At 47.3% G+C, this 23,823-nt stretch overlaps 1 protein-coding gene and 1 pseudogene across 7 annotated transcripts; one reads left to right on the forward strand and one right to left on the reverse strand.

The window, feature by feature from the left end:
- Positions 1-332: 332 nt before the first annotated feature.
- LOC133894764 (uncharacterized) lies at positions 333-22,503 on the forward strand (annotated as a pseudogene).
- Positions 6,173-9,446, reverse strand: LOC133894736 (uncharacterized). Of its 7 annotated transcripts, none has more exons than XR_009905521.1 (10): positions 9,037-9,446; positions 8,533-8,716; positions 8,174-8,424; positions 7,953-8,067; positions 7,704-7,796; positions 7,214-7,357; positions 7,015-7,129; positions 6,789-6,877; positions 6,617-6,685; positions 6,173-6,490 (listed from the first exon to the last, which is right to left on the reverse strand). XR_009905521.1 is itself a non-coding variant. In XM_062334913.1 (8 exons), exons 1-7 carry the CDS (start codon positions 9,372-9,374, stop codon positions 7,016-7,018), a joined length of 1,239 nt encoding a protein of 412 aa, XP_062190897.1. In that variant the 5' UTR covers positions 9,375-9,446; the 3' UTR covers positions 6,528-6,877; position 7,015. The 7 variants fall into 7 exon arrangements, 2 of the variants coding, with proteins under 2 accessions (XP_062190897.1, XP_062190886.1); XR_009905514.1 differs by having other exon boundaries at positions 6,789-6,884; XR_009905520.1 differs by lacking the exon at positions 6,617-6,685.
- Positions 22,504-23,823: the final 1,320 nt, after the last annotated feature.

Here is a 23,823-nt window from a genome sequence, read left to right on the forward strand (position 1 = left end):
AAGCGGCCTGAGACGGAACACGTCAGTCCGAACTACGGTAATAAAGATAGAAAAAAGTACATACTAAGAGTGAAAACCTTTTGTTCTGGTAATAGCAGGTATGAGTTACTTAATTTGACACCATACAAACTAGATTAAGAGCAGTAAATAGCTCAAGTATGTAGTTAGATGATCCTAATTATATTCTTTTTATTTTGTTTTTTCATTCCTCTTTCGTTTCTGATTTTCTCATTTTTAATAATTTCTCTTTAATAGAATTCGTAAAAAGAAAAAAATCATATATTAAAGAGAATAATCTTTTTAAAAAATTAGATAAAAATTGTGAAGATAAATTGTTAGAGCGCTGAACAAATTCACGTCCGCAAAGGGACTCCTTTGGATGATCTTACCAGCTGAGCTTAGTTACCTAAAGCTCCTCCTCCGTCCGTACGTCGACCCAGCCTTCTTCGCCTTGTTCGGCTGGACGGACTCGTGGGAGCTTGCCCCGCTCTCGATTCACGGGCATGGCGGCTTGTGCTCCTCCTGGCCTCCTCTCTGGCCCCGCGCTCCCTCGCCAGCCCGTTGCCTTCCGCTGCTACTTGGCCCCAAAGCCTTCCTCCTCCAGACGCCCTCGGCGCAGGCGCGTCGTTGCGGTTCCAGCTAGCTCCGCCCGCGCCTCTCCCGCGGCCGCTCGGGGCCTCGACGCCGACGACTTCCGCCACCCGCTCGACAAGCAGGTCAGCTAAATTATAATTCCTTGTCTCTCTATCTACACATGCTGATGCTGTTCGATTGCATGATGGTAGATATCTTTCTCTCTGAGAAATTATTTCTCTCCTTCTCTTTCCTGTTCTGCAGAACACGTTGCTGCTAAGAGCCATCCCTGGCCTTAATGATATCGGCAAAGCGTTGCTAGGTCGCCCACTCACCTTATACTTCTGCCTTACTGATCCACCTCACCACCTCAATGCTGGCAGTAGCCTGACAAGCCTCTACAATTCATTTCTGTTGTCTTTTGCTACTACAGGGCCTGTCTCTGAGCAAGTTATGGTCCTCCAGAACATTGGAACATCTGTTCTCGTCTCCCCAAACCAGGTTTGTCTGCCAAATTAGTCAGCTCTTCAATAATTAGTTTCAGTTCCACATCAATCTGTTCGCGGTGAAATTCTTATACTATCGAGAACATGCTTGACTGACTGATATCACTGACATCATGACATGGAGCATAATGTTTTCGGCTGGTTTCTGTTTGCATCTGTCATTTCATTTTGTCATTTCCACCATCACCACATGAGTATTCCAACTGAATTCAAAGCATGAAAATGTGTTCTCTCTCTTCAGCTGCCAGATCTTCACCAGCTCCTGGTTGAGGCTGCAAAACTCTTGACCACGGAAGCTCCTGACTTGTACATACGGCAGAATCCTGTTCCTAATGCTTACACTTTAGCAATCAACGGCAAGAAACCATTCATTGTCGTTCACACAAGCCTTGTGGAGCTGCTTACTAGAAATGAATTGCAGGTACAATTATGTCTTCACACACTCATTAAAAGCTGTCAGCTGTTATAGATATGTAGATTTCTTGGTTCTACGAAAATGAAATGTTAATTCCCTTCTTCTTCTTTTGCCTTTGCCTAGATGAGCCGTTCAGATGAGAGTGATGAATTTCTAGCTAGTAAATGTCAGTGTCTGAATGCATCAATTACTCATCATGTCGGTCTTGTTTTGATCAGGCTGTTTTGGCTCATGAGCTGGGTCATCTGAAGTGCGATCATGGTGTGTGGCTTACCTTTGCCAACGTACTAACAATGGGAGCGTACAGTGTCCCTGGTAGACCATCTAACCACATAAATCTTACACAAAAGGCTTTAAGGAGCTAACGACTCACTGCTGTTCAACTGCATCTGATTGTAACTACATGCACTCTCTTCAGGTTTTGGCATGGTTGCTGGCTTCCTAGAAGAGCAGCTGTACAGATGGCTACGAGCTGCAGAGCTGACTTGCGACAGAGCAGCTCTTCTTGTAGTGCAAGACCCTAAGGTACCTTTGAGACTATAATTACTTTTCTGAATGTAAATTGATTCTTGATGTAACATCCAGCAGAGGTGGCAACGTTATTTCTAATGTCCTTGTTGTTGCTCTGGAACTGGATTTTTTGCATGGTACTGCGAGAGATTTTGTTTGTGCAAAAGTAGAGGCCCATGCAATTTTTAGTGCATAGAAGGAAACAGTTTTTCTTCACTCTAAAAGAAAAGAGTAGCGTTCTCCATAATGCTTACACTACAAGGCACTTTATTGATTCTCCTATACTGAACTCTTGATTGTCAAGAGGTTGTCATCTCTGTTCTGATGAAACTGGCCGGAGGATGCCCTTCTCTTGCCGACCAGCTAAACGTGGACGCATTCCTGGAGCAAGCTCGATCCTACGACAAGGCTGCGGCGAACCCGGTTGGGTGGTACATCCGGTTAGAACTGCTATCTCTTGAACCCAGCTGAAGCAGCATGATTCTATTGATGTTTTGGAAATGAATATGTATTGTATGGCAATCTTTATCTATCTCTTTCCATGTTGCAGGAACGCTCAAACCAGAGAGCTTTCACACCCTCTGCCCGTGATGCGAGCCCGGGAGATCGATGAGTGGTCAAGGAGCCTGGAGTACAAGAACGTAATGCAAAAAATGCTTCAGCTGGGGCTAAACAAAGTATAGTAAATAGCGACACATATGGAAAGGTTTTGTACTCAAAATCCGTCATATCTTTTTTCGCAAAGATGCAAACCTTTTAATTCGATTCATTATTGCTGTTTGCTGCATATCTGACAGTGAGTTTTTTTCCTTAGCCCCACTTTTGCAGGACTGTAGACTGTGTAGCTTGTATATGAAACGGAACGTCTGGATTTGGAGTACACCATTGCAGTTGGAAAAAACTGATAAAAATCATAGACGTATACTGTATATATGTACAGTTAAAATAGTTGGCTTCTATTGTATACTCTCTGTTTTCCCCCTCTTCGGTTACTGTTCAATCTTGTACTAGAATCTATAAAAGTGCCATAAAAGTTAAGTGAATGATAGAATAGCAAGAAGAAAGCTGGGGCTTGTGGCTTGGATTAGTAAGCTATACAAGTATGTAGCCAGCTGGTTTCCGGATATATTCTGCTGTCCTTGGATCGATTTTTTATCTGGTTTACGGATTGATTTGGTCTCCGACCCCGCCGGCTGAAGGGCTTGAGATTCCTCGCTCCGCCGCCGCCGCCGCCGCACAAACTTGCACCGCTCAAGGCGGCAGCTGCGAGCCTCTTGACGACTAGAAATGCCGTCCCGGGGCTGCTGGGTCACAACAGCTGCGGAGACGGGCGCCGCCATCGCGCAGCCCCTGCAAGCGCGGCCAATCTTTCTCAGCTGTCATCAGTCGTGAGTGATCCATCCTCGATCCTTCCTTCCATCATCCGGCACGCCAGTTCGACGACAACATGCCACGTTTCGCAGCAGTGCGTGGTGCTGGACATCGAGGGGACGACGAGCCCCATCTCGTCCGTGACCGGCGTGCTCTTCCCCTACGCCCGCGACAACGTCCGCAAGCACCTGGCGGCCACCTACGACACCGAGGAGACCAAGGACGACATCACCCTGCTTCGTGCTCAGGTTCGCGTTGATACTACGTACCAGCTGATTCTACCGAGGAGTTGCTCTTAGAGTGGCTTCTTTCTGAAGGAGAAATCTGCCAGGTTGCGCAAGACTTAGCTGAGGTGGTGGACGGCGCCGCTCCGGTTCCGCCGGACGAGGCCGGCAAGGACAAGGCCATCGATGCTCTGGTTGCCAATGTCGAGGCCATGATCACGGCGGATCGGAAGATGACGCCACTGAAGCAGTTGCAGGTACCAGAGCCTCTTGCCAGTCATAACCATAACTAGAGCTAGGACTTTGGGCCGTGCTTTTTGGGCCGGTTCAAGCCCGGCACGGCCCGATCCAGCCTAAGCCCAACCTGGCACGAGCACTGATGGGTTGGGCTGACCCGGCCCGATTTATGGGCCGGGCCGAGTCTTGATATGGGGCTCAATGGGCGGTTCGGCCTGGTAAAAAAAATAGGTCCACGTCCTCACGCGCCCTCCAGTGCGGTGGAGTGTGACGGTACTGGGCCCGTGCCAGTCCGGCCCGACGAGGCCCATCGTGCATCCGTGCCGGATCTGGGTCTAGCTGAAGGTGACTTGGACCAGCTCGGCCCGGTCCGAACAGTTTCTTGGACCATCCTAGCACGGCCCGGAAGGCCCAAGGTCCAAAGGGGCCGGGTCAGGCCGGCCCGACCCGGCCCAAGTCTCACCTCTAACCATAACTCGTTGCGAGTTACATAAGATGATTCTCTTTCGTTAAGCTATACTAGTTTGATTAGCGCGTCTACACCACGTCTGTTTTTTATTTTTTGTATGGAGCACGACAAAAGAAGACTAGAAACTTAGGTTCACAAATTTCGTATATTTCAATATTTATTTATGAAATTATTAACATTAAACATATTTAATTAATTATAGAGAAAACAATAATACTTTTATGTATGCACATAGTTTTAACATGTAGGTGAAAGTAATACTAACCTAAAAAAATTTGTTTCATATTTTTTTGAGTTTTAGATATTTTTCTTTGCATTTTAGATTTTTTTCAAGTGATTTATTAATATAACTCATATTCATTTCGACATTTTCTAGAATTTTTTGAAAAAGAAAATTACATATGTATGTATACTATATGTATATATATGTATATACGTATATATATATATACTCAGCCTACTGCTACAGTAGCAACAGTAGCAGGGGCGTTTGAGAATTCTTCCACCGTTAGTATATTGATATTGATATTGATGCCATGCAGGTCACACATGGAGAACTGGGTTCGAGGGCCAGGGAATCAAAGGAGTGGTGTTCGAGGATGTTCCTCCAGCGCTTGAGAAGTGGCACGGCAGCGGCATCAAGACCCTTCTTCTTCTGCCTCTACAAAGGCTATCTATTGGTATCGATACTGAAATTTCACATCCATCATCCAAAAGCATATTAAGGGGTGCTCCATGGACAGGAAGGAGGGAGAAGAAGAGGGAGGGGAGGAAGAAGGAGATGAGTCCCCCCCGGAAAAAAATTATATGAGACCCTCTGCAGAAAGGCCTCCGTGAGACCCTGATCTACACCGTTCATTCTGGATCCAACGGTCTGATTGAATATATGTGAGAGAAGTACAGGATACGTGTCACGTAGAGATGAAGGTCTTTCTGTGAGACCGGGTCTCACAGAATTTTCTTCCCCCCCCCCCTCCCTAGCAGTTCATTCTGCAGTACGCCGAGCACATTAAAATATACTCCATCATAACATACTTAGAAACAACAATAGGAACGAACGAAACACGAAACGAATTGAGCCTTAATCTAACATGCAGCATAATAATACCTGCTTTTGACATTACTCGTGTTCTTATTTCGGTACCATATGCATCATTTTGCAGACTTACATATATTCTAGTGGCAGCAGAGAAGCCCAGAGACTTATTTTCGGAAACACTACTTACGGGGACCTTAGAAAATACTTGTGTGGATTTTTCGACACGACGGTTGGGTGCGTTACATTACTACTATTTCCTTCGATTCACTGATGCACCATCATTTTATTGTGATTGCTCATTTTTCTCTTTATGTCTCCTATGCAGAACCAAAAGAGAAGCTCGCAGCTATTACGAAATCTGGCAGTCCGTTGGTGTAGATCGGCCGTCTCAAATATTGTTCTTGACGGATGTGTATCAAGAAGCCATGGTGGCAAAGGCTGCAGGTGACCATACAGTAGAAATAAGGGGCAGGCTATATTTCAGTTGACTGAAATATCGGTTCGATTCAGTCGACACCCATCACCCGCACAATCTTGATCGGACTTCCAATCCATTGTCTTCAACCTCTCCGTCCTCAGTGGTGCCGCCGCCAAATCCACCTTTGCCACTCCCGCCACGTTAACCCCTCAGCATGTGACACTCCCACCCTAACCCCGCCTACCAGTGATCTTCCTACCACCCATCTCCTTCGCCCGACCTTCCTACCTCTCATAGAACCCATTTTAAGCCCTAAGGCCATGATTCCCCGCCACTCCTCCCCTAAACCCTAACACCTCCAGCGAGTTTGAACGTCGACTGAAGCAAAGACACAATTTCAGTCGACTGTAAGGGAGTAAATACGTAGATATAAAACATGTCGATACACATTTCCTTTTTGGGTACTTTCCATCTACTGAAATTGCCATTCATACATTGCAAGCTCAGGACAAACGATACTTCACAAATGGAGTTACAGTATACATCACCTCCATGTACATGTCAATGTTCAGAATGCTCATCTTTCAGAAACTCATACATATTTTTTTTTTTTTGTCTTGAGGTACTAATATCTATCAGACCTGGAAACGTCCCGCTCCCTGAAGATCACGGGTTTCAGACAATCACGTCATTTGCTGAACTCTTGACATGAATGCTGCATCTTCAACCTGCCATATGCAGAAATTGTTATTTTCGAATGGAAACAACCTAATTTCCAAATCGCTATATGTACACTAACACAGTTAACAACTTAGCAATTTAACGCAGATGAGTTGGCAAAATGGTTTCAAGACCTTGTATGTGGCTTGGTACGGACGAGGTTCCAAACGGGAATACATGGATATTTCATCAAAATACTTGCGCTGAAATTTATTTGTAAAATGATATGTATTGGGTGATGCTAGAAAAAAACACCCGTGTAAAGTGTCTAGCTCAACAACGCATAGAAACAGGAGTGGGACGGACCTTGGTCTCATTCGCATTCAGTTGCACAAGTTTCAATTGATCACAAAGTCCCCTTCTTAAATCCAATCGAACAGCAAATACTGGCACATCTATACTCTGTATGAAAAAAATCCCATTACACACGGATAAAAACTCAAGAAAAGAGAAATTGCAGAAGAGGGCAGCTAATGAACGGAAGAATTCACTCTGCAAAAACACGAAAAGATATGGACCGTTACTCTCTCACCTTAATCTTGCATTTCAACATCTGTGGATTCAAGCTCCATATTCTTTGATTGAATGGAGACAACCAGATCCTCAATTCTCAGAGGAACATGCCTTGCAGCATACTGGAACAAAGCCTGAGCGTGCAATGAGAAACATACGAAGATGTGATGAATAGGAAATTGTTTGAAATATTAATGCATTCTCATGTCAGCACTTACTTTCGAATGGCTGTCAGCAAAAGCACGAGCACGATTTGGCCATCCAACAAACTGCAGCTTACCGATCTGCATCTTTCCATCCACAAGTGTCACACTCTCATCTCTTACACCAAAGCGGAGAAGGTTCCCAGGTCGTAGGTTAGACTGTAGAATCATGTAAAATTAAGTTTACTGCTTCAAATAACCAGATAAGATAAACAGACAGATAATCACAGTAAATGGAGAACAAATTGAAAAGAAATATCTAAGTGCATCATTAATTCACTATACAAACATAATATAACAGTATGGAGATGAGCTTATTCTCCCAATGAGAACAAACCATCAACATAATCATGTGCTAATGTCACCAACTACATGTGGAAGGTGCTGTCAGATGCCGAATTGAAGATTACAAACACCCTTATAAACAGGGGAAAACATTGAGATGAGTGATTCCATATGATGTACTCTTTTTTGGTTGGAAATATGCTGCAGTTCAATGCAATACCTTCTGTATGAATTCGTTGTCCAAGCTACCGAATACAACAGGAGGGTCATCAGAAGTAATTAGCTTTCCATCCTCTTGCAACTCCAACACAAGCTGATAGCAAATGAAGAAACAAGACCAATAAAATTATTAGGTATGAAACAGTAGCGGACACCAGAGTTGACAATACTTGATGTTAGAATTTTTCTTGAAGAGAATGATCAAATGTGTTGGCAATAATATAAATCAAACAAAAAGAGAAAAACATACATGTTGCTCACTTGGTATTTCTCCCTTGCTGTCTGTATCAATAACATACTGGCTACAAGCCTCATCTTTCCATACTAGTGCAAGGGGTGTGATTCCAGCTTGATAGTGTGCATGTCTGATAAGAAAACAAAACAACCTTGTGAATGATTGATAGAAGAAGTTAACAGACATGTGGACATGACTAGCTAGAACATATTCATCGAAAGGGATAAGGAATTTACTTGTTGTAAAACAGCAAGCCATCTTTGACATAAGGTGTGCTCCCTGAGTATGCAGTTTGAAGACCTTCAATAGTGCATTCATATATAGGCACGGCACTGAATCTATATCTATGGTACGTTGATGGAGGATCACCAGCAGAAGTTTCTGTGAGCTTAGAGTTTACCCAGAAGAACCTGAACTCTGCGGTGCAATCATACAGAGAATAGCCTCGCCAACAGATCATATCAATGATATAGTATGTTTCATCAGCCTGCACCACATAAGCACAATAACATTACAAACTGTACTAAAACCAATAAGCAATTAAAAGATCATGCAGTGGCACCAAATGAAAAGAAAAACTGTTTGATTTGGGTACCTCATGGAATATGCAATCGAGGATAGAGTACGAACTTGCTGGGCCGGAGATGTCTCTCTTTGATCCGTTCGGTAGAGCAGAAGGGAATCGGTGAAGGATGGATCCGTTACGAACCCTGCTAATCGTCATGCCATTGGATGATACAACCAAGCATCGTTTGCCGGCAGGCCTGGCAAAAACATGCCTAGATACATTGGGGAAAAAACATTGCAGAAGTGTTAATCCTCTTATCTTGTCAGTCACTGTAATGTTACGACTTGGTGACATTATGCTAAGTAAGACACAAAGGAAGTGTTTGCAACATGCGACCACGACTGAAATTATAAGGGTAGGGCGGAGTTTAAAAAAAAGAATAAATTTTGTTGATGTCAGGGGGGGAGGAGGCATCTTTGGAGGAGCATAGAGCAGCAAAACAGTACTGAGTCGAATGAATCAAATGGACTTCAGATAGGCAGGTTAGGTAGAAGGAGAGGGAGGTGAGGAGGGAGGGAGGAGGGGACGGACCAGTCGCTGGCGAGGTGGTGAGGGGCGTCGACCATCCACTCAGGGAGCATGATCTGGCGGGCGAACCATCGGCGCGCGTCGGAGCCACGGAGCTTGGAGGCGGCGTTGGCAACGTCAGCGACGGTGTGCTCCTCCTCCTGCTCGTGCTCATCCTCGTGGTGATGGGTGGCTGCAGGAGGGGTCATGGAGTGGAGGAGGGAGCTGGCAAGCGTGCGGGCGCGCGCTTGTGCGTCGGCGCGGCGGGCGGACTGCGCCTGGAGGGCGAGCTCCCGGCGGCGCTGCTGGTCGGAGATAGCCGGGCGCTTGTACGGGCGGCACGGGTCGTGCGGCGGCGCCATGCTCCTCCTTTCTCCTCTCCTCTGGTCTACTGAGCCCGCGTTGTTGCGCAGCCGCAGCGCAGGGCAAGGTTTTCTTTGCGGGTATATAAAATTTACCCGAGTCACCGCTAAACATGATCGTATTTATCAAAATTAAATTAAATAAACTTAATTTTTTTAAAAATTTAACAGAAGATAATCAAATTTAAACTTTAATGTAAAACAACCAGATGCTATAGGGACATAAGATGTCAATTAGGTTAGTTGTAACCGAAATGTGCGATGTCGAGTTTAAAATTCATCCCTAAAATTTTCTACCGTTTAACTATATGACTCGTGTCAGAATGTAAATTCTCAAAAAAATTATCTACCTAGCATGAAAAGATGCCGTGCCATTGCACCATTGCACCGTAAGGTTATTTCTTCTTTTTACCTGTTTAGTAAAAAGTGTTGTGACATTGCACCGTAAGATTATTTCTTCTTCTTTATCTGCTTGGTTCATTTTATAAGTTGCTAAATTCAATTTTAGTCGAAATATTTTGACATGTTTAGTATTTTACCAATCTAATAGTAATGCAGATAAACTGGATTTTTAAACCGAATATTTTCTCTGGCATAGGTTCCTCATTCAAACAATACTAAGTAAGGGTAGCAATGGGGGCAGGTTGGATCGGGCCAGTGGGTTTGAGATCCGATAGGGGTGGGTTCGAGTGCAAAATTTATCCCATGAGGCCATCGGGTCATGACTCTGACCCAAATCAGGTTCAGTGGGCGGGACTGTATTTGTCTGCTCCTGGGCCACTGTCCACTTATTCGTCACTCCTGGGCCACATCTGCTCGACTCCTCTCACCTCTCACCACCTGACGCCACTCCACTTTACCTCTGCATCTGCCTCTCGACATCGACGCCGCTGCCATGCCTCCGCTTCGCTCCACCTCCCAACGCCGGTGTGCCGCGCCCGGCGCTTCCACTCCGCTCCACCTCCTGACGTCGCATCTTTGCTCCACCTTCTGGCACCAAGCCTCCCTCCACCTTCTGGCCCAATCTTGCACGCTCGCTTCGCCTCCTAGCACCGCACCTCCTCTGCTATGCCGACGGAGGCCATCGCCCAAGCCCGTGCGCTCGCTCACCGACAAAGGCCCCTGCCTGAGCGTGCGATGTAGTCAGGTCTCAAGCCACCGCTGGGGCTAGGTGTGCTTTTGCACCCGATATCGAAATTGGGGCCATATCAGGTTTAGTATTTCGAGTTTCGGATCAGATACATTCTCACTCCACCGACCCTAATCTACCCCGTTGTCACCCCTAATACCAAGCAAGAGGAAGGGAATCAAATTTCGATTCGCAATCCAAATCCAAATCCCAATCCCACTGGGCTAATTGGGCTTTATTAGACCTCTTGGGTCGTCTTGGATATGTGCTTTGCTAAATTCTGGAGGGGAATTCCTCTCTACCTTTCCCTTTTGTTTCCTTGCCCGATTGCCTCTTCCTCAGCCTCCCTCGATCTGCCTGCATCTGCAGTGCCTCCCTTCTCGACGAAACCCTAGCAAAGCCGCGCAGCTTAGGGGGAGCATCAGTGTAGCGAGGCAAGGGTAGCAGCGTCAGCAGCCGCGCTCTCATGGCAGCGCCCAAGCCCATCTGGGTGAGCCAGGCCGAGGAGGTCAAGCTCAAGTCCGAGGCCGAAACCGCCGCCGCCGCCAAGGCCGCCTTCGACGCCACCTTCAAGGCCCTCGCCGCACCCGCCACCGCCGCGTCCGAAGATGACGAGGATGCTGACCCCGCCGCGCCGTCCCCGGTCGAGCCCGCCTCCCCGAACTCCGATGACAACGCTCCGCCCCCGCCCGGCCCGGTCGACCCCTCCAAGTGCTCTGCCGCCGGGCCCGGAATCGCCGGCGGTTCCACGGGGGCTCCGGCGACCTTCACCGTCATCTCCAAGGACCGTCACGGCCGCAGGATCACCACCGGTGGTGCGCGCGTGCGTGTACGTGTATATGTCTCTCCCGCCGCGGGAGTTGGCGGGGACGACCTCGAGGGCGCCGTCAAGGACAACGGTGACGGCTCCTACGCAGTGACCTACGCTGTCCCCAAGCGCGGCAACTACATGGTCCACGTCGACCTCGATGCCGTCCCTGTCACGGGGAGCCCCTTCCCCGTCTTCTTCAGCACCTCAACCGCAGGATCCTCGGCAGCTTTCCCCACTGCCCTCCCCACCGCCACCTCCGCCTACCCCAACATGGTCAACCAGACCATGCCCAACATGCCCAACTACACAGGCGCCCTCTCTGGCGCCTTCCCCAGCCTCCTCGGCCTCATCCCTGGTTCCTCTATCGGTTCCTCTGGCGGAATTGTCCTCCTGGGGGTCGGTGCCTCGCTGGGGGAGATATGCCGGGAGCACATCAATGGGAGGTGTGCAAAGGCGGACACCGATTGTAAGTTCAGCCACCCACCGCAGCAGCTGCTGATGTCCGTGCTTGCTGCCACTACATCTGTTAGTGCCCTTGGCCGCGCGCCCATGGCGCCCTCTGCAGCTGCCATGGCAGCCGCTCAGGCCATCATGGCTGCCCAAGCACTGCAGGCACATGCGCAGATGGAGGCTAAGTCCAAGGCCACAGGAGAGGCTTCAGGTAATAATTCCTTCCATAAACTTAATGCGGAGTTTCCACTTGATTTGCCTAGGTGACAGTGTTACCGGGACATGGGTGCAGGTGTCAGAGTTCGACTCGGGTGCAGGTGTCCGATTCGGCAACTTTGCAAAAATAGGATTCGGGGATTCGTCTAATATAAAATAATTTTATATAAAAAATACATTATGTGTATTTTTATTAATAAATAATATTAATATTTTTAAAGTAACACATGAATTTTTGGTTAAATCACCTCAAAACATTCCGTCCTAAGTATAAATGTTCACTTGAAACAGTGCAAAAGCTGCAGAAAAATAGAAAAGGAAAAAGGGGAGCCAATTGGTTTGGCCCAGCGGCCCATTCCCTTCACATTGCCAAAAACGCACTAGCCCACTAGGGCTTTCTTTACTTAGCACAACACAACATTGAGAGGAGCACGGCTGCACATGAGCCAAGCGCCGCCGCAGCCACCACAACTTCCCTCCCTCCCTCTCTGCCTCTCACGTGCGCATGTGAGCCAAGCGCCGCTGCCACTACAGCTTTCATCCCTCTCGCGCACGCATGGGAGCCAAGCACCACCGCCATCGCCGCTTCCCTCCTTCCCTCTCTCTTGCGCACGGGAGCCAAGCGCCACCGCCATTGCAGCTCACTGGATCTGCTATCCTACCTCCATCCCTTCCTGTCTCGCACTCGTGGATGGAGGGTGGAGCTGTTGGAGCTTTCGTCCCGTCGTCCTCACGTGGAGCTACTGTCAGCTGAAGTGAAGGTGATTCGGCATAGAAGAGTCCAATGCATGTCGCACCATGTTGGATGCGAGTTGACGTGTATTTGCACGCCTACTCGCCAAAAAAATTCGAACACGCATATCCAGGTAACACTGCTAGGTGATCTTGTTAGCAATAAGTCTTGATGTGTGCAGATTTCCAGCTAGCAGATTAGGGAGAATAATAGCCGATTAAAGCAGTAATGGCTGTAGTTATTAGCTGTTTGAACCAGGAATTTTCAGCTAGCAGATTAGGGAGAATAATAGTCAATTAAAGCAGTAATGACTGTAGTTATTAGCTGATTGACCCAGGCCATATTGTAGTGGTCAGCAGTGTATAAATAGAGAAGAAAATAGAAAAGGCTGCAAGCCATTGCAACACCAAAAAATTACCACTACTAGTGTACGTGTGTCTTGGGTGAGTTCCTAGGTTACCTGTGAGGCTGTAGGCCTTTCAATTGGTATCAGTAGGGTGTCATGGCGGGTGAAGATGGCTCTTCTGCAGCTCATGCACCTGTGCTACAGCGCGTGGTGAGAGATATCTGAGGCGCGTACCCGCTGCTCACCAAGCACAACTACGCCGAGTGGTCGGTGATAATGGAGGTGATGCTTGAAGCCCACGGCCTCTGGGCGACCGTGGACAAGGGCGGCCTGGATAGGGTTGACGACAGGTTGGCAATGGAGGCCATCTTTCACGTAGTCCCACCGGAGATGGTCACCTCCCTTGCGAAGAAGACAGCGAAGGAGGCCTGGAACGCGATCAAGACGATGCACGTTGGCTCCGAGCGCTCTCGCAAGGCGACTACCCAGAAGGTGAGGAAGGACTACGAGGCAATCTCCTTCCGTGACGGCGAGTCAATCGACGACTTCGCCATGCGCCTCACCGGGATCGTCCACCAGTTGGAGGTACTCGGTGATCCGGTCGACGACACCAAGGTCGTGGCCAAGTACCTGCGGGTTGTCCCGCCCAAGTTCACGCAGATCGCCCTCTCCATCGAGACGCTCCTCGACATCTTAACAGTAACGACCGAGGAGGTCACTGGACGGCTCAAGGTGGCGGAGGACCCCTCGACCCGGATCAGGTGCTGCCATCGACATTCGATGGCAAGCTGCTGCTCATGAAGGAGCAGTGGCTTGCACGCCAGAAGGAAAGGCGACCTAGCGAGGGGGGGGGGTCACGGTTTGCCAAAGGCGACAACAAGAATCGCCGCTCCCGTGGCTCGCATAAGAAAGGCGCGGCTGATGGCAAGAACGCTGCCCGCAACGACGACAACGACGCCTACCGCAATTGCAGCACCAAGTGAGGTCAGGCGCATCTCGTGCAGGAGGACGACTACGAGCCTGCGCTACTGATGGCGCAGGTCTGCGCGCTGAACGATGACACCATGCTGGCGTCGACAACAGTCCACCTCGATGAACCGCGAGCGCAGGCGTTCCTCTGCGAGGCGGACGCCGGTGAACTCCAGGAGGGCTGGTACCTCAACATCGGTGCCACCAGCCACATGACGGCCCACAGCGACGTCTTCGCCAAGCTTGATCGCGCGGTACAGGGAACCGTACGGTTCGACGACGGATCGCTCATCGAGATCCACGGCTGCGGCACGGTGCTATTCGCGGAGAAGAACGGCGAGCACAAGGCATTCTCCGATGTCTACTTCATCCCGCGCTTGAAGAACAGCATCATCAGCATTGGCCAACTTGATGAGTGCGGCTCCAAGGTGCTGATCGAGGATGGCGTGCTGCGCATCTAGGATCGCCGCTGCCATCTCATCGCCAAGGTGAACCGCGAGCGAAACCGACTCTACATCCTACGCCTCAATGTCGCGCGCCCCATCTGTCTTACGATGCAGCACAACAACGACTCGTGGCACTGGCATGCCCGCTACGGCCACATTAGCGTCGACGCGTTGCACCAGCTTGGCCGCCAGGACATGGTGCGTGGTCTTCTGCGGCTAGAACACGTGGAGCAGCTCTGCGACACCTGCGTCATGACGAAGCATCGCCGAGCCCCGTTCCCAGCCAAGGCGAAGTACCGCGCAGAGGGCGTCCTAGACCTCGTCCACGGCGACCTTTGCGGCCCCATCATGTCGGCGACGCCAGGCGGGCACCGCTATTTTTTGCTGTTGGTAGATGACGCCAGCCGCTACATGTGGCTGGCGCTTCTCACAGCAAAAAGTGATGCTGCAGCGGCCATCACGAAGTTCCAGGCTGCTGCGGAGGTGGAGAGCAGGCACAAGCTCCGTGTTCTACGCACGAGCAATGGCGGCGAGTTCACCTCTGTTGAATTTGCGCGCCACTGCGAGGACCACGACGTGCAGCTACACTTCTCCGCGTTGTACACGCCGCAGCAAAACGGCGTGGTAGAGAGGAGGAACCAGACCATCCTCGCCACCACACGCGCCCTTTTGAAACAGCGGAAGATGCCCGCTGAATTTTGGGGGGAGGTTGTGACCACGGCTGTCTACCTCCTCAACCGGGCGCTGACGAAGAGTCTTGACGGCGAGACGCCATTTGAGGCGTGGCACGAGCGCAAGCTAGTGGTAAGCTACTTACGTACATTCGGGTGTCTTAGTTATGTAAAGGATACACGACCAAGTCTGCGGAAGCTCGACGACCGCAGCACCCCGATGGTCTTCATCGGCTATGAGGATGACTCCAAGGCGTACCGCATGCTCGAGCCCCTGTCCCGGCACGTTCACATCTCCCGCGACCTCGTTTTTGACGAGGACGCTGGCTGGGACTGGGAGGCGGTGCTACAAGACGGTGGAACAGCCACATCTGACTTCCATGTGGAGGCAGTGGTCAACTACATCCACCCAGGCGCGTTGGCTCCGTCCGCAGGCAGCGCAGAAGGCGCTTATCCTGTTGCGATGGCGCTCACAGGGGTGATCTAGTCGCCCACACCCGTAGGGGCGTCCTCCGCGGCGAACCCACCCGCAGGTCCGCCTATGGACCGCACATTGACAGCGCCAGCAGTGGCATCGGGCCCCTTGCAGGCAGCGCATCCACGCCCTTCTCGTTCGCAGGGGCAGGGGCCACGCCCACAGGGGCTTCTCCTGTGGCGGCCTCGCTCCTGGAGTTCATCTCTCCTCCGCCAAACAACTCCACCAGGCTGGATGCGTACCATGACTCCTCCCCTCTCTGTTACCGTCACATCGACGACGTGCTTGGAGGGGGAGAGGCACCAGGCCTTGCCAATCACGTCGTCGATGGCGAGGAGCTGCTGCTGGTCAGCGAGGGAGAGCCGCGCTCCTTCGCTGAAGCAGAGCACGATCCAGCATGGCAGGCAGCCTTACGCGAGGAGATGGACTCCATCGAGCAGAACGAGACATGGTCGCTGGTGGAGCTTCCTCATGGGCATTGACCTATTGGGTTGAAGTGGGTCTTCAAGCTCAAGAAGAACGAGGTAGGAGCAGTGATCAAACACAAGGCTCGCCTCGTTGCCAAGGGCTATGTGCAGAACTGGGTATTGACTTCGATGAGGTATTCGCACCCGTTGCTTGTCTTGAATCTGTTCAGTTGCTGCTAGCTGTTCCTGCGCAAGATGATTGGCCGGTGCATCACATGGATGTGAAGCCGGCTTTCCTCAACGTCGATTTGGGGGAGGAGGTGTATGTCGCGCAACCGCCGGGCTTCGGCATCACCAGAGCAGAACAAAAGGTGATGCGCCTGCGGAAGGCACTCTACGGGCTGCGGCAAGCGCTGCGGGCTTGGAATGAGAGGCTGCACATGACATTGCGAGCTCTCAGGTTCGAGCAGAGCCCTCATGAGGTGGCGATGTACGGCATGGCCATGGCGACTCGCTATTGCTCCTCAGGGTCTATGTGGATGACTTGATCATCACTGGATCAGCCGAGGCGGAGATCAACCGCTTCAATGAGGAGATGAAGGCGAGGTTCAGGATGAGCGACCTTGGGTTGCTCTCCTTCTACCTTGGCATCGAGGTGCAACAGAGTAGCAGCGGGATCACGTTGTGCTAGGCGCATTAGGCCAAGCACATCCTAGAGATGGTGGGGATGCAAGATTGCAACCCTGCGCACACCCCTATGGAGGAGCGGCTCAAGCTGAGTCGTGACAGCATGGCGGCGGAGGTGGGTGTCACTCAGTACCGGATGATCATTGGAAGCCTCCGTTATCTTGTTCACACGCGGTCGGACCTCGCTTTCAGCGTGGGGTATGTGAGTCGCTTCATGGAGCGGCCTACGGAGGAACACATGGCGGTAGTGAAGAGGATTCTGCGCTATGTGGCTGGGACTTTAAGTCTCGGTTGCCACTACGGGAGGACTGTGGAGGCACGGTTTGTCGGGTACACCGACAGCAACCTCGCTGGCAATGTTGACACAAGGAGGAGTACATCCGGCAGTTTGTTCTTCTACGGTAGCAGCTTGGTGAGTTGGCACGCTCTCAAGCAAAAGGTGGTGGCACTCTTGTCCTGTGAGGCGGAGTATGTTGCTGTCACTACCGCAGCCACACAGGCGGTGTGGTTGGCTCGGCTGCTCGGTGACTTCAAGGGGAGGGATGTCGACACCGTCGAGCTGAAGATTGATAACAAGTCAACCTTAGCGCTGATACAAAACCCTGTCTTCCATGAACGTAGCAAACACATCGATGTGCGCTACCACTTTATCAGGGAGTGTCGGGAAGATGGGAGGATTAATGCTGATTTCGTCGGCACTAAGGACCAGCTCGCTGACATTCAAACGAAGGCACTTGAGCGAGTCAGATTCCATGAGCTTCGTGCTAGGATTGGAATGGTCAACATCAATTCTAAGTCCACACACAAGGATTAGGGGGAGATTGTTAGCAATAAGCCTTGATATGTGCAGATTTTCAGCTAGCAGATTAGAGAGAATAATAGCCAATTAAAATAGTAATGGCTGTAGTTATTAGCTGTTTGAACCAGTAATTTTCAGCTAGCAGATTAGAGAGAATAATAGCCAATTAAAGCAGTAATGACTGTAGTTATTAGCTGATTGACTCAGACCCTATTGTAGTGGTCAGCAGTGTATAAATAGAGAAGAAAACAGAAAAGACAGTAAGCCATTAAAGCACCAAAAAATACCACTACTAGTGTACGTGTGTCTTGGATGAGTTCCTGGGTTACCTGTGAGGCTGTAGTCCTTTCAAATCTAGTGTCGAACTAGGAACAAGAAAGGTAGGCGACAGACTGGGGTGGTTGTTTTTGGCCATCACCTGTTGGATTCATAATCTTGTAACCTACAGACAGCACGCATGGTTAGTTCGTTGTATTGTTTATGTGTTGATTGCTGTAGGTTTCATTGCCTTGATGCTCTTACCAAGCATGCTAACATCTCTGTGGACTCCAAAGATTTCATCCAAAAAATTATTATTTGCTGAAGTAAGTTGATTGCACGACACACGTTTAGCTAAGATTACTGGCCCATTATTTTTATCATGTTGCAGATTTATCAGTTGAGTGGCATCATTATTGCAATATTGCAACTTTTTTTGGTGCTGCTATTGTTGTTTGCTCATTATTCTTTTTCTTTATATGCCATGGCTAACTACAAATTTCATACCTGGCTAAGATGGCAACTCTACTTAGCAAATAAGTAGTGAGCTCTACAAAACTGCTTCTTTTAATTTAAGCTGCTTACTGAACATAACATTACCCTAGCTTCTGCTCAAGCTGAAATTATATACGTATGCTGTTCTAAACTGGAACATGTGCTTAACAGTTATTTTTCCATATTTAGAGTCCAGTTACTCACTTGCACATTGTATCCTTGTAGGCTCAACAGTTAAAGCTGATGCTCTAAAGAAAATGATTCAAATTAGCAACCTGAGTCCACTTCTTACGGTGGATCATATTAAGCAGCTCTTTGGGCAATGTGGTAAAGTTGTCGATTGTATCATCACAGATTCAAAGCACATTGCTTATGTAGGGTACTCCAAACCAGAAGAAGCAACTGCAGCATTGCAGCTTAATAATAATGTGGGTGTTGGTGGTCGCACATTGAATGTGGAGATGGCTAAATCTCTTCCTCCCAAAATTAATTTGGGTAATAGTAACTTGCCTATGATGATGCAGCAAGCTGTTCAGTTGCAACAGATGCGATTCCAGCAGGCACTAGCGATGCAACAGACAATAGCAGCCCAACAGGCTGCGGCACGTGCGGCCACCATGAAATCTGCCACTGAAGCAGCAGCAGCAAGGGCTGCTGAGATAAGTAAGAAGTTGAAGGCAGAGGGCTTTGGTGGGGACAACGTGGAGGAAAAGGTTGCCAAAGGGAAGTCAAGGTATTGTTTTACTCGTCTTCAGTTCGACACGCGTTGAAGGTTACACTTATACGATTTTATGTAACTTGAATGATCTAATCGTTCTTGTTCTGGAACAACCTCTGGTCATTGTAGACGACAGAGAGATTGCATTCTCCCGATTCTAGTTTACATCTACTTTGGGAGCTGGGTCTATAGCATTGATTCTTTTTTTATGAAGAGAATGTTGCTTTGTTCTTCCCTCTTTTAGATAATAGATGTATGGATGAGATTGTGTGTTTGCTAATAGAAAACACATGCTTTATTCTGAATAGATGTAGTTTCAAATCATGCGTTTTGTTGCTTGGCTTATATTTTGCCATTTATATGTATGGGTTTATGGTAGGTCACAATTTGGGGGAATTTGTGCCTACTCGGTATTTCACGAGTTATGAAAGTTCAAGAAGGGATAGTAAATCGTCTGATTTACTATTTATATAGCAGTCAAGTGAGTAAAAGTATGCAGGGAATAAACCATCTGTAGAAGTTCCAAACTGTAAATACATGTGTTGTTTTCTTGTCTCATTCATTCATGATTTATGTATTCCTCGGTATTCTGGCGTATCCTGATTAAGTATAGTTTGTGCAATAGATCGACAGCTATATCGGCATAGGAACTTGCAGCAGTGTCACTTCTTTTGGAGTTTTGGTTTGACTGCATTGATGCATGCAATATTCTCCTGATACATTCTTTCATTCTACATGCTTCTCACTTCGATTTAGGGAAGAAAAGCAAGAGATTGGTTATTTTTTCCTTCCTACATGATGTGTGCTGACAGATTTATTTGATTTCCAGATCACCATCACCCTCTACTCGTATATCAAAATCTCGGTCAAGGTCACCTATCAAGTACCGTAGGAGCAGGCGATCTCGCTCCTTCACCCCCCCCCCCCCCCCAGTTAGACACTTCAGGGAGCACCGATCATGGTCACCGTCAAGATCTCGCCACTCAAAGTATGGTAGTTATCGATCACATAGGGATGATAGGGACAAGTATAGCAGGTCTGGAAGAACAGAGAGTGACCGATGGCATGATCATCATTCATCTAGTTCAAGGAGAAACAGGAGCAGAAGTAGAAGTCCAAGGCATAAGAAGCCCTCCAGAGTTGATTCTTGGTCACCTGAGCAACAAAGAGAAGAAAGTTTAAGCCCATCAAAATCAAGGTCAGCTTGGGCTAGTTCAAGATCATCACTACACCATAAGGGAAGCAAATCATCGCCAACTCGCGACCAGCGTTCTTCTCGCCGTAGCAGGCATTCAAGATCTAGATCTCCTGAGAGAAAGCACCGTCACAGTGATAAAAAGGACAGAAAGTCCGAGATACAGGATGATAAAAGATCTCACAGGGGTAACAGAGGTGACAAAGATGAAAGGTCTGTAAAGGATCCAAAGGAAGATAAAAAGATGGATACTTCTGCGGTTGCTCATAAGAGGAGCTCAACAGTGTCTGAAGATGAAATTCTGAACAACAATAATAGTAGCCATAAGAAATCTAGACATGAAGCTGGTTTGGAATATGATGAAAGGAAGGATGCGTGCTCTGCTGTAGCTGACCTTAGTGGGCAACTTGGACCTGGAATAGACGACACTCTAGAGGGCACTGGAGAGTCTGCTATATGATAGTGACCACAGTGTTTACTTGATGCTGTCATATCATTCAGTTGGCTGATCACAGAATTACTTGATTGATGATGATGCAGAATGCTGAACTGGTGTTTGTTATCTTTCTTTCTGATTTAGGAGTTTTATTTGCAGGATATGAAGATCTTTGAAGAACTTGAGTGCTGTTTGGAGTGTTCATCTGATACATTAAAATGTATTCCTCATTAACTCAACTGATGGAGATTCGCTCCTTGGAGCAAACTTCTAATTGTGACACTGAAGCTTGTAAGATGATTTCATACAGTGAGGTCGAAACTAACTATATATTTGTCATTTCAGGCTCATGATACCATGAAGAGTTGGAGCTCGTTTCTGGGATGTCGATTGAAGATACAATGGAGCACACATTTACTCAAGTAAAGTCCATGTACAAGATTATAAACAACTTATCTTCTAGGCTATGTTACATTTCAACTGGAATGCTTTGGCTAGTGAAATGGTCTCAATATGTTCCTCTGCTTACTGCAAACGTCTTCTGATGCATTTAGTTTGCTTCAAGTACTTTTTTTGGTTGCATATGATTAGTACCATGTGTATCTTGTATCAGTAATGGTTCAAAAAGTTTGATATGCTTAACCAATATTTGTACTTGGCCTTTTGACAAACACAGGGAGTTGTGATGTAGGTTTATCTATGATCTTGTCTGCTGCTTAATTTTGACCAGTCTGCCTAAATTGATATGCATATATCTCCCGGGATTCATTGTTTTTCTTTTGTTTGTTTTTTTTCTTCTCTTTTCTTCTTTTTGAGTGACAGGGTTCCGCCTCAGAAGCCAGTGTAAGTGACCGATGTGAGGCAATCAACCTGTTATTGGAGTGGTGCCCCTTGATAGATCCCGAGATAAGCAGCAAATCTTCAAATAATTGCATTCCTTGCATCTTTCAATTTCTCTTCATTTTGTTTTTGCTTCTTTAGGCAGTAAACACTGAGATTGCACTTTACCCTGCTGTGAATTGCGATTGGTGTTGTCATACTGGAAAACTTGTGCAGGTTTTTCCACGGGGATTGCCATTGGAGTATGCTTTGAAGGGAGTCAGCTAACTTTAAAATCCGCCTGCCTTTAGAATGAGGTATGGGTTTGTGCTGTGGATGTAACAAATAATGATCCTCTTGGTTAGAGTAGCACCCTCAATTGCCTACCTTTTAGTAGTTCTTCAATCTTCATTCCTCAGTCCTGATATTTGTCTGTGTTTCTGAGTCTTACCATATGTTGTGCATTCAGGTTACTACCTTTTGCCCTTTTTTGGACAATTTACCTTTTCTATCTTACTGTGCTACGGTTAGAATGATTGTGTTACTGAATTCGTGCCTGACAAGTAGGAACAGAGTTTCAGGTTGTTGTCAATTTGTCATTTTACTTTCACTGATCTGGTATCTTGAGAAGTCTGAACAGTTCGTTTTCTTTCATTTCCTTTCCTTTCTTTCTGCTTTTGTTTGTTTGTTTTTTTGGTCAAAATGTTGTGTTCGTTTTTGGCCTTGTATAGGAGGATGAATACTGGTACTGGGTGACTCAATCGGTGATGGCATGTTCTCTCAGGAAACTCAGCATCGTAGCTGCAAGGGAATCATATGCGCTTACTGCATCTAGATTTTTATATCAATATGGGACTCCAATATTATTTATCTTGGGATGGAGCACTACCTGAGATCGGCAGCCTTTTTCCTTGTGTTCTTAGCTAAGCTTTTATCTTTGTGAAAATCCCAATGCGTTCTCTCTTTTGTTCACACGAATGAAATGCGCCTTCCCTGCTCCTTCAGTTCGAAGGAAAGAAGCCGCGGATTCTTACCTTCACCGTGTCAATTGGAGTATCTTACCGTGTAATTTGTGGCCTTTGATGCGATTTGTGCCTATGCCAACCATATCTCACTAAAAAATTTCGGTGCTCTCATAGTTTTTGCATGGTTATAGTAGTGGAGTGGTAGACTGGAGCATGCGTGCATTTGTCACGGAGAATTGGAGAGTCGCTTGTAGGGACAGTGCAAAAGAAAATAGTTCGTGGCCCGCATTCACATTTCCCTTTGAGGCGGCTGTACGAGAATCCTCACTTAACATATGCAAGTTCATATCAGATCAGATCAGATCGATGTGGATGCAAATTGTATAAAACTGACAGGATCGATGGAGGGAATCAAAATCTGTAGTTAATAAATCAATCTTGGATGTTGATATCTTTGCCTGTCCTTTTGTATATATGAGATTTGCTACTTCTCAATCGCTCGAGATCTTCCTTATGTCTCAGACAATTTTTATGTCTCTTGGATGTGCTTCGCGATTTGTGCTGTCATTTGTTCCATAAAATGTTGTACAAAAGACAACTTACAGGGAAATGATCCCGGTAAAAGCAAAAAAATAAAAATGTTCCACTCAATTAGAGAAAATGTTCCAGCTTCAATAAGAAACTGTTCCAGAAATTCATGTGATTTGTTCCATAAAATGTGACTGAGGCAAACAAAATCTAAGTCATTTTAAAAGGGATAGGGTTAAGGCTGATCTCAACCAAATGATCTAAATCTAATGGCTACAAAATGTGACCTAGAGATAAACCTAATCTAAGTCACCTGACGAGGGTCCATGAACTATGATGCATCTTGGATGCATGCAGCTCAACTGCAAGTGTTCACTAGATGCGCATTATTGAAATTAACGTATAGAGTACTAAAACGTTTCCGTTTGGTAAGTAAGGCCAACCACGAGTAATGTAATCACAAACGATTCAACAATGAGAACTGTATGTGATGATTTTTGAACTGTTAGTGATGAGGAGTTGTGAGTTTTCTATAGTAATGTGGCACAAAGGCACCGTTCATGTCATCTTACTCAATCAAAAGAATTTAACTTTATTGCAGCTTGGTCGTACGCTCGGGTCCTACGTCCAGGTCGTATGTGTAGTAGCGTTCCTTGGCAAAATATGTATTTGTGTCGTTCGTATGCATATTGACCTTTGATGTTATATTTACAATAAGTAATTCGAGTTTTCGTTATTAATGATAATATGGTCATTGTAACTAACATGTGTTTTATAGTAACTATTAAAAGTTAGATTACGGTGATAATGTTTTGGTATTCTCGGTCCCTATATTAGTTTTCATATCGATGGTTCAAAGGATATACGCTAAGATTATGGTATATCTAGTTCTAAGT

This window comes from Phragmites australis, chromosome 2 (assembly GCF_958298935.1).
Source record: "Phragmites australis chromosome 2, lpPhrAust1.1, whole genome shotgun sequence".
NCBI classification, from domain to species: Eukaryota; Viridiplantae; Streptophyta; class Magnoliopsida; order Poales; family Poaceae; genus Phragmites; species Phragmites australis.